Here is a 10,209-nt window from a genome sequence, read left to right as displayed (position 1 = left end):
CTCTAGCATCTGCCCTCTGTGGTTCTGCCTTATTAGGAGGGCTTGGCTCATGCAGAGGATTGAGGCAATAGGCACAGAAAAGCCAGGCCTTCAACATACTGGACCTTTCCACACTCTTTGACTTGCAATTATGATTCAGAAGAAGGTGACTTACAGGAGTTATATCAATGAGGGTCCCAGCATGAAAGAAATGCCACCCACAAACTGGGTCACAAAGGAAAGTTTATTGAAGAGTCCATTTATAAAGGTGTGGGCAGGGCTTGGGGAACCAAAGAAGGAGGGTGCAGTATTGGCAGGACAGTTACCACCCTTAGAGGGAGCCCTGAGAGAGCCGGTATGGGGAAGGTACCTTTGGCAGGGACAACCCAGCAGGAAGGAAGCTTGGGAAGTGAATACCCAGACCTCTCTCTTCTCCTGCCCTCAGTCTCCTGCCAAGGACCCCCACTAACCAAGCCCAGCAGGAAGCCAGAGGACAGGAAACCCATCAGTGAAATCCATACCGGCCAGCCTCCAGAACCAGAGCAAGGTAAAACCTGGCAAGAAAGTCAGAGGGGCAAGTGGTGGGGCAGATCCAAAGTGAATCAGCACCAAACTCTCCAGTGGCCTGGCCAGGGCTGCTGAAAAGCATCCTCTCTGGATGACTCCCACCCTCTTTCAAAGACTGACCTTGGACCCAGGGTGGTAAGGGGCACTGGGCTCTTTCAGGCCTGGAGGGGAGCTGTGTGGTTTGTTGGAAAGAGCCCTGCTTACTGCTTACTAGTGTGAGAACATTGGCCAGGGGCCTAAACCTCCTAACCATGCATTATGGGTACACTCATTCAGATGTTTGCTCAGCCAGCACCACCTGAAAATGACTCAGTGCCCAGCCAGGGCTATAGGAGGCACTGGATAAAGAAATGTGGAGCAGCTCCGGCCACCCTTAACTTTAACTTGTGAAATATGCCTCAAGCCAGCCAGTGATGGGGTCCCTCCACCAGCTCTGTGACTCCGGAGGCTGCTCTCAGTCACCTCCTCTGTAATACGGGTCAACCACCTTCCCCCGACCCCCCACCGCCACAGTTGTCCTGAGAATTCAAAGAGAAATTTTCAAAGAAAAGCAGGAGGCGCTGCAGCTGGTACAGAGTGAGGGCTCCACATTTGGGAATCAGTGGCCTTGTTAACAAGCATCCACTGCCCCTCACGCAGTCACCACCCTCTTGCCCTGTTTTGCTGCTACTGTTGTCATTATATCATACTTGCATTTGTTGGGGGGTGGAGAGGGGGCGGCTTTTCTTGCTCCTCCCTGAATCCCCATGGCTTGGGGCTGTTTACGACTGCCAACATTTATAGTGCCACCGACGTCACATGCACTTAATCTTGAGGACAGCCCCGGTTGGTAGGCTGTAGCACTAGGGCCATTTTACAGATGAAGAAACTCAGAGAGCCCAGAGAGGTTAAGCCACTTGCCCAAGGTCACAGAATCGATTAGCAGCAGAGCCGGAGTTTGAACCCTGGAGTCTGGCCCTCACATCCGGCGCCAGACTGCGGGTATCAGAAGGAGTGAATGCGGGAATGAATCCACCGGTCAATCAGTGATCGCACGGCGGACGCGCGCCCGTCCCTCCCCCAGCCGCGGGGGCTCGCCGCCGGGACAAAGGCCCTGCCGAGGCCGGACGTGGGCCAGCCGGGTCCGCGCTCCGGGGGCGGGCGTGGGGGCCGGGCCCTTTAAGGGTGGGGCGGGCCAACGACGCGGAGGGCGGGCCGAGGGGGCGGGCCGGGGGCGGGCCGGGGGCGGGCGGCGGCGGGGCCGGAGGGCGCGCGGAGCGAAGGGCGGCGGCGGCGGCGGCTCGTGCTCGGACCGGGCTCTGGATCCCGCTCGGCCCCCGGATCCCGCTCGGCCGGCTGTTCCCGGCCCGCTGTGGCGCGCCCCAACACACCGCGTTCCCCGCACCCGCACTCGGCCCCGCGGAGGAGAGGCCATGCCGCCGCGGCGCAGCATCGTGGAGGTGAAGGTGCTGGACGTGCAGAAGCGGCGGGTGCCCAACAAGCATTATGTGAGTGCCGCGCGACCCCCACGCCCCCTTGAGCCCGTGCCCCATCGGGGGCGACCTAGAGCCCCCACGGCTCTGAAAACTTCTGCCTCCTGCTTTTTCTCCCCCACCTCCCCTCCTCTCCCCTCTCGGCACTGCTGCTGCGCGGCCCGGGTCTCTCCCGGCTCCTCCCTCTCTCCCCCTCCCCCTCCTCTCTTTTGCCCTGTTCCGCTCCTCCACCGTGTCCTCCCGCCTCGTCCCCCCCTCGTCTCTTTGCCGCCCCTCTCCCCCTCTCCGTCTGCTCCTTGTCCCCGCAACTCCCGTCCTGCCCATCCGTGGAAAAGTCTGGCCGGTGTAGGGGACAGAGAGACAGAGAGAGGCGCCTGTTCTCAGGCCGCCCGTCCTGTCCCTCCTTGTCTGGAGGCGCTCAGACCCGCAGTGCCCAGCCACAGGTAGCCCCAGCAGGGATCGCCAAGTTGGCTCCGTCCTTTTGGGGGAGCCAGCCGGAGCGATAGAGACCTCTGAGAATGGATCCTTTGAGTGCCTGCACCATTAAAAAGTTTTTTTAAAAAAGAAAAAGACCCCTGCCCCTTCTCTCCAATAACTTCTGTTTAAAAATGTATGAAAGTTTTCTCCTGGTTATCTCCCTGGCAAAATGGGAATCTTGTTTAGAGCTGGCGGGGACTTGAAAAAATGGGCCAGTAGCCTCATTTTGCAGACGGGACCCTCAGATGGGCTGAGGCGCAGGGAGGCTTCAGGTTCTGGAACAAGGAGGAGCTGCATTCGGTTTTCCCTGCCTCTGGAAGGTGTACCTGGGGTAGATGGTGACCCGCCAGATGGGAAGTGGGTTCCACACCAGCCTAGGAGCTGAATCTGTGGGTTCAAGGGGCCCTTGGACTACCTCAGAGGTTCTGGGTAGAGGGATAATGGGGCTGTGGGGTGTTGGGCCCAGGTGAGGCCTTGGGGAGGCCTCTCTGCAGGAGGGAAGGGGGCTATGGTGTCTCTGGTGGTGAGAAGGGAGCAGTGGCAGCGCCTAGCTGCAGAGAAGTTAACCAGGAAGGAAAAAAGAGCAAGAGGGAGGGAAAAAAAGTCCTAACAAAGAAGTATAGAACAATAAAGAGCAAGGGGCGTTGGCTGGCTAAATTCAGCTCCTTGACCTCCCTGCAAGTCGTCTTTGGATCTCTTTTCTTAATGAGGCTCGTTCTTATAAAGCAGATCTACATGCCTTACACGAATAGTGTATACAATTCTGAAAGGAGATAGCGGGGAATCCACTCTGCACTCCCTACGAGAAAGGGTGTGCTGTGTGAGCCTGTATTGTTATTGGCTGGGCAGCCAGTTATTCAAGCCTTAGCCAGGCGGTGGGAAGCTATTTCCTGGACCTGTGGCATCTTTAAATAGAGTGAAGTTTCCCTTGATTCCAGAGCTGGGCTAAGTTGTCTCCCCCGCACCCCCTTTCTTTTTAACTGTTTCAAATGCTGCCAAATCTTGGTTCCTTGTTTGAGCCTGTTGAGTGTATAACTGAGTTGCCTCTTTGCTATGAAGACAGTTTTTACCAACATGGCAGACAGGAGGAAGTCTGAAATTCCCCATGCTGCCTCCCACCAGATCTGTGAGCTGGGAACACCAGAATACATACAGTCTCCAAGAAATGGGCATCATCATCCACTCTCTCCTGTCCTCTCTCATCACACGACTCTCAGGCACAGGTTCTTAGGCCCATTTGACAGATGAGGAAACTAAGGCTCAGAAAGATGAGTCCTACGCCCGAGGTCACAGTCAGGGCCAGAACAGGAATGTAAATCCAAGTATGTTCGACCCCAAAAAGTGTTATTCCACCAGGCCACACCACTTTGCAGGTTTCATACCCCGTAGTTTCCCTACGCAAAGTCCTCTTAAAAACTGGGAATTTTGCCATCATTTGGGATCACTCTGAGGCTTTTCATTCTGTTTAGATCCCTCCCTGCCAGTTTTTTGGAGGTGCGGCAGCTTTGAGGGGCATCTCTGTAAGCCTTCAACCACTTTTTAGGGGCTCCTTCAGACAGGTCTCTAAATATTAACATGGATTTGGGTTTAAATCTTGGCGTCCAGCTTGCTGTGTAGCCTCTCTGACCCTCAGTTTCCTCATCTGTAAAATGGGGGTAGTGGTGCCCACTTCCTAGGAGAAGGGATCTTGTGACTGACAGGGTTGACATTCCATAACCGTTAGATGCCTGCCTCCCTGCCCTGTGGTATCCATGTTACTCTGACTGGGAACATGCCAAAGTCACATGAGGAGGGATTTCACCAAGAATTTATTTTTCTGCATGTGGGTTTAGACACTCCTGTGATTCAAGGGAGCCCTCTCCCTTCTAGCCAGCCTTTTGGGTTCATCGGATGAATAGGGGCAATGGGTTGAACTGAAGCCTGAGTCATCCACAGGAACAGAGAAAGTTAAGTGCTGTGATGGCAGGAAACCCATGAGCAGCTGCCAGTGACGCCTGCTCCTGTTCCCAAACCGTACCTGCCCCTGCCACTCTAGAAAGCATGGGCATGGAGGTAGCTATTGGCATGGGTCTGGACTTTTTTCCCATTTGGTATATCCTCCTCTCTGAAGTTGGCCCAGCCACTCTGGAGAGATGGCATGAGCAGAGGAGTTGGACAGCCCTGGGCTCCGCCACTTCCTGCTGTGTGACCTTGAGCTGGTCAATTTACCTCTCTAAACTGCTTCTATAATCTGCAAATTGTAAATAGTGCTGCGTCCCTCTAGGGCAGAATTTCTCAGCCTCAACAGTGTTGATATTTTGGGCCAGATCGTTCTTTGGTGTGAGGGGCTGTCCTGTGCGTGGTAGAATGTTCAGCAGCATCTCTGGTTTCTACCCCCTAGGTGCCAGTAGCATCCCCCTCCCTAACTGTGACAATCAAAAATGTCTCCACACATGTCCCCCAGGAGGGCGAAATCACACACACCCTGACTTCTAACCGCCCTGCCCCAACCACTGCATGAGAACATACAATTTAGTTACTGAGGCTTCCCACCATCTGCTCCCTATTTACAGCTACTTCAGCCTCCACCTGTCTCATCACTCAGTTGCCTGGGAGCGAACAGGTCACAGGTGCTGTAGTTCTCGTTGGAGAGCTTCACCAGGAGCTCAGGGCTGCCCATCAAGGCTGGGCCACTTGTTCCACCTTAAGTGGCGTCTTCTCCATGATCAGGGCGGCATCTTCATCACGCCTGGCCCCAGCCTCCTCCACCTGTGGGCAGAGACATCATCAGTGGGCCCAAGGGCAGAGCCATAGGCCACATCTGGAGAATGCAGGGGCAGAAGCTCCCAGGGCCTCCGAGATCCCCATGGGTGGGTAGGGATCATTGTTGACAGTAATATCAACAGTATTATCATCTGGAGAAAGCTCCCCTGGAGCCACTGCACTCTGTCTGTTGGCCTTTCTCTGCCTGCATCTTCCTGCCGTGGAGCCTAGGGCTTTCTAAATGAATGGAAAGGGGGCTTTCAAGTGGGACACCCTGGGACACCCTCCCCAGCTAGGTTATCTTCCAGCTTGAGGGGAGGAGGAAGTGCTCCCTGTAGGTTTTGCAGGGTTTTTTTGGATCGCCCCATTTCCAGCACTGGAGAGGGAGGTAGAGAGAAGCCTTGGGGTTAGAAAAAAGTCTCCCTTAGCAGGGGCCAGGAAATACTGGCTTGCTCTGTCTTAAGATCTTTAGATGTTAAGAAGAGCAAGATGCTAGAAGTAGTTATAGAAGCAGTAACCTTAACAGCTGAAATTTAATCCATTGTTGTGGGCTAGGCACTGGATTAAGCTCTCTATGTGTATTTAGTCATCACAACAGCCCTTTAAAATAGGTACTTTTCCGATACACGATTTCAAATATACAGATACATAGAATAAGTTAAATGTCTGTCAGTCTACCATCCAGCTGTCAGATCTTTACCTTTTGCCCTATTCACTTCAAATCATTTTTATTTTTATTTTTTAAGAAATGAAATATTGCACATGCAAAACCCCCTGTGCACCCACTCCATCACCCCCCCCGAAATAAAAACAGTATCCTACATTTGGTGCTTGTCATTCCCATGCACATTTTAAAAATAGACCAATAGATATGATTTTTTTATTCAGTAGCTTTACTGACGTATGATTTACATACCATAAATTCACCCATTGTAAGTGTACAATTGGCTGATTTCTTTAGATAAATGTGTGGAGCTGTGCAGCCATCATCACAATCCAGTTTTATAACATTTCCATCACCCCCAAAAAGATCCCTTGTACCCTGTGGCAATCAGGCCCCTTCCCAGCTAGGCCTCGTGTACCTTTCTTTTAATGTTTGTACCTTTTCAGCAGTCCCCAAGATCTTGTACGGAAAGTTTTAAAACTACAGAACATTCCACTTTTGAGATCTATGTTGGTACGTGTAGCTTCAGTTCATTTTAACTGCTGTTTCATATTCCATTTATGAATATACCCCTGTTTATGCGAGCTCCTGTAGGAGATTTTTAGGATACTTTCTTGTAGCTGCTTCCTTGCACGTACAGCTGAGGCGGGATTGCTGGCTCTTGGGGTTTGTGCATTTTCACCTGTGCATTTAACGTCCCTGGGAGCAGTGTCTGTGGGTCTCTTTGCTCTGGCTCCTCGCTAACACTCCGAGTTGTCAGACTTTTTAGTGGGTACGGAATAGTATCTCATGGCAATGCTTGTTTGCATTTCTGCTTGCTAGTGAAGTTACGTATCTTTTCACACCTTTGTCAGCCTTTTGAGTTTCCTCTTCTGTGAATTGATTGTCCATTTTGTCTTTTGCCCCCTTTTTTGGTATATTGAGTTATTGGTTTTCTGTTCGTTTGTAGGATTTATTTATACATTCAAGATCCTGGTACTTCAGATAGTTATGCTAGTGTTGTCGTTTTCCCCTTGAGACCGGAGGCTCAGAGAAGTACAGGCACATGCCTGAGGTCACACAGCAAAGAGTGGCAGCGTGGGGATTGGCGTACGTGTATGCGGCAGCCCTGTGATCCCACCCCTGAGCCAAGTGACCTTGGGTGGATCATTTAAGCCTCCAGGCCCCAGTTTCTCCATCCTGGCCCTTCCCTCGTCTCACTGTTCATTCGCTCAGCCTGGACTTATGAAGCACAAGCTGCCACCAACCCTTAGTCATTCTCACCCCAGGGAAGCTCTGGGTTGATGGTGCCCCTGGAGTGATGGGTTGGCAGGCCCTGTGCTGCTGGCCTTGAAACCTCCCTCTCCACCTGCCAGACTCTGAGAGCAACGGGTCTCTCTGAGCAGCTGACTTTTGCAGGATGGGTCACGCCCTTATTAGGCATTATTATCAACATTCTTGTTTCAGTCTGTGGGAGACCTCTGGCTGGCAGGCTCAGTGGTCTGGAACAAACTGAACGTGCTGCCCAAATTAGCTGCATTCTGTTTCCCAGCCTGCCCCATCCCCTGCTGCCCCCAGCATCCCAGCCATCCTGGCAGCCTGTTTTGCAGAAACATGGCATGGCAGGCCAACAAACTTGAGTGGAAAGAACTTGGGTTTCAGAGACAAACATTCAAGTTCTGCATGGTCTTGGGTGACTGACTCAACCCCCAGCCTTAGTTTCTGTATCTGGAAAATGAGGACAGTGTCACCCTTCTAAGATGATTGTGTGCTTGTTTAGATAATGTATGCATTCAACCTATTCTCCATCCCTCCTGCCGAGGGATAAATGCCAGCTCCTAGCACATTCCTTATGGACGCACCATTACTGCATGAAGAAAGGACCTGGATTTGAGTTCTCTTCCTGAGCTCCTGGGCTGGGTGACCTTGCAGACAAGCTCCCCAAGGGTCTGTAAAATGGGGCCAGTGATAGCGCTTACCTACAGGTATAGGGCACTTCTCACACACTGCTGATGCCTTCTGTATAAAGGGCACTCAATCAGTGGTAGTCATGAAAACTAGCATTAACGATAGTGATAGCCATGCTCCACATCTCTGCCTGTCTCCTGCCTCCTGCCCTAGGGGCCTGCTATTTGTTTTCCATGCTTTTTCACTCATGAGGCATTTCTGGGGTGCCGGGCCCCCAGGCGGGACACCCTGCTGCCCTGGGACAGGCCCGTGAGCAACGCAGAGCCCGCCTACCTCCTCTACAGGTGGTTCTTGTCCTGCACCCTGTCTGCGTCACACAGAGGTAGTACCTTCAGTAGGCGTTGAGCCCCCTCGGGTAGGTTTTTTTTTAATGGCTCTTGCTTTCTTCGGACTGTAAAATGATGGACCTTGTCACCTGCGCTGTGCCATCCTGTTCCCTCTGGTCCATGGTTGCAAGAAGCCAGGCCTCTCACCTCACCTGCCGGGTCATCCTCAGCCTGGGCTCTTTTTTTTTTTTTTTTAAACATCTTTATTGGGGTATAATTGCTTTACAATGGTGTGTTAGTTTCTGCTTTATAACAAAGTGAATCAGTTATACATATACATATGGTTCCATATGTCTTCCCTCTTGCGTCTCCCTCCCTCCCACTCTCCCTATCCCACCCCTCCAGGCTGTCACAAAGCACCGAGCTAATATCCCTGTGCCTTGCGTCAGCCTGGGCTCTTACACTCTAGGCTCTTGCAGTTGTCTCAAGCTCAAAGTGGGTGGGGCTGTCATATCTTAAGAGTTACTTAAATGTCCCTTTAGTTCAGACTTGGAATCTGTGCCATTCCTTGCTTCTGGTAAGCAAGGAAAGTACACCAAACAGCATGCGTTCAGATCCCTGCCCTGCCACCTACCAACAGTGTGACCTCAGACAAATTACTTACCCTTTCTGTACCTCACCTGTAAAATGGGAATAATGATAGTTCCAATCTCATAGGGCTGATGTGAGGATTAAATGGGCCTGGCATAGAGTAAGGGCTCAGTAACTATGAGCCATATTAGGAGTGTACAAACATAGTATCATTTATGATAGTAGAAGTTGGGGGCCACTTAAACACCCATCTGTAGAGAACAAGATAAATGGAACGTACTATATCCACGAGCTAGAATACCATCGAGCTGGCAAAAATTCCATCTTCTGTCATGGGAATATGAAATAGTAAAAGCTGTTGGCAAAACAATGTGCTCAGGCTGACTCGCACCTGGTTACAAGTGAAGGCATCTGTGAAAGCACAGAAACATAGCTGATAAAATATATGTCACTTTTTTTTTTTTTTTTTTTGCTCATCTGTGCATTGCATTTCTCTATTTTCCAAATGTTCTGTGGGGAACACGTATTCCTGTTTTTAGTAAAACTAAAAAAACAGTGAATGCTCATTTTGAAAGAGAAGCAGTGCCACACCGTGGCGGCTCCAGCCAGGTTCCCACATCCCCACCACCTCATCCTGTCCTGAAGCAGCAGAATTCTCCAGCTCCTCCAAGAGCCTGTCCTCCCCAGATAGATGCTGGCCTCCGAGACTCTCCCCCAACTCCTGCCACGGAACCAGGGCTCTGGATGTGGCTTTCCAGTCCTCCAGCCCAAGAAGTGGCAAGAGATGAGTTTAAAATACCACAAGGGGAGGAAGGCCTGAGCAGATGCTTTTCTGGTTGAAATGCTCCTTGTTCAGTGGCCTGGCCCTCCCTCCTGTAGTGCTTATATCTGAATAGGTTGGAAAGACTTGCAGGCCGGAGTTCAGCAGTCTGCACCCTGAGGTCATTCAGGTTAGAGTTGTGCCCCACTCCCCTGGGCAGATCATCCAACCGCTTGTCACCCACCCGGAGGCGCACGGGCGTCAGCAAGCAGCAGAGTTACCACATTGCCAAAAAAGGCCTAGGGGACCACTCCATGCATGGTACTACTTCTCATCTAGGACACTCATATCCTGTTGCAAATCATGCGTGCTTTTTTCCTTGGATAAAGAGCTCTGATGGGGTGAACGGTCTTGGTTGGTGTGACTCAGTTTTCTCCTTCCCCTGGGAGGCCAAGACCAGCTGCAGGTCACTGCAGCTGCAGGAAAGGGAGCCACTAGATGAGCATCCTGTGGGCGCAAGTGATGAGGCGTGAACACCCTTGGCCCAAGGAGAGAAGATGAGGCTTCTTCAGTAGGCCGCGTGGCCAGAGGGTTGTGAGCATGGCTTCTGCGCCCAGCAGCTGGGCTCTGGTCTGAAGTTTGAATTTCAGAGAAACATGTAATATTTGGGACCTACTGTCATCCACTCGCTGTTGGCCCTGAGCCTTCTCCTCTGGGAAGTGGGCAGCTTTGGTGGGGAAATTA

At 51.8% G+C, this 10,209-nt stretch overlaps 1 protein-coding gene across 2 annotated transcripts in view; it reads left to right on the top strand.

The window, feature by feature from the left end:
* The first annotated feature begins 1,803 nt into the window (after positions 1-1,803).
* The window catches only part of SH3PXD2B (SH3 and PX domains 2B), a 111,944-nt gene continuing 103,538 nt past the window's right edge, over positions 1,804-10,209 (top strand). Inside the window, exon 1 of one of the 2 annotated variants that reach the window (XM_089909655.1) lies at positions 1,804-2,033. In XM_089909655.1, the coding sequence (XP_089765781.1) occupies positions 1,959-2,033 (75 nt within the window). In that variant the 5' untranslated portion in view covers positions 1,804-1,958. The remainder of the gene's footprint in view (positions 2,034-10,209) is intronic. The other variant, XM_022595108.3, reaches the window with a different exon arrangement.

This window comes from Delphinapterus leucas, chromosome 3 (assembly GCF_059928025.1).
Source record: "Delphinapterus leucas isolate spDelLeu-1000000601 "Yukka" chromosome 3, BTC_Dleu_Yukka2, whole genome shotgun sequence".
Lineage (NCBI taxonomy): Eukaryota > Metazoa > Chordata > Mammalia > Artiodactyla > Monodontidae > Delphinapterus > Delphinapterus leucas.
Note: the sequence above shows the minus strand (reverse complement) of the source record. Positions and strands in the feature narration are given on the sequence as shown.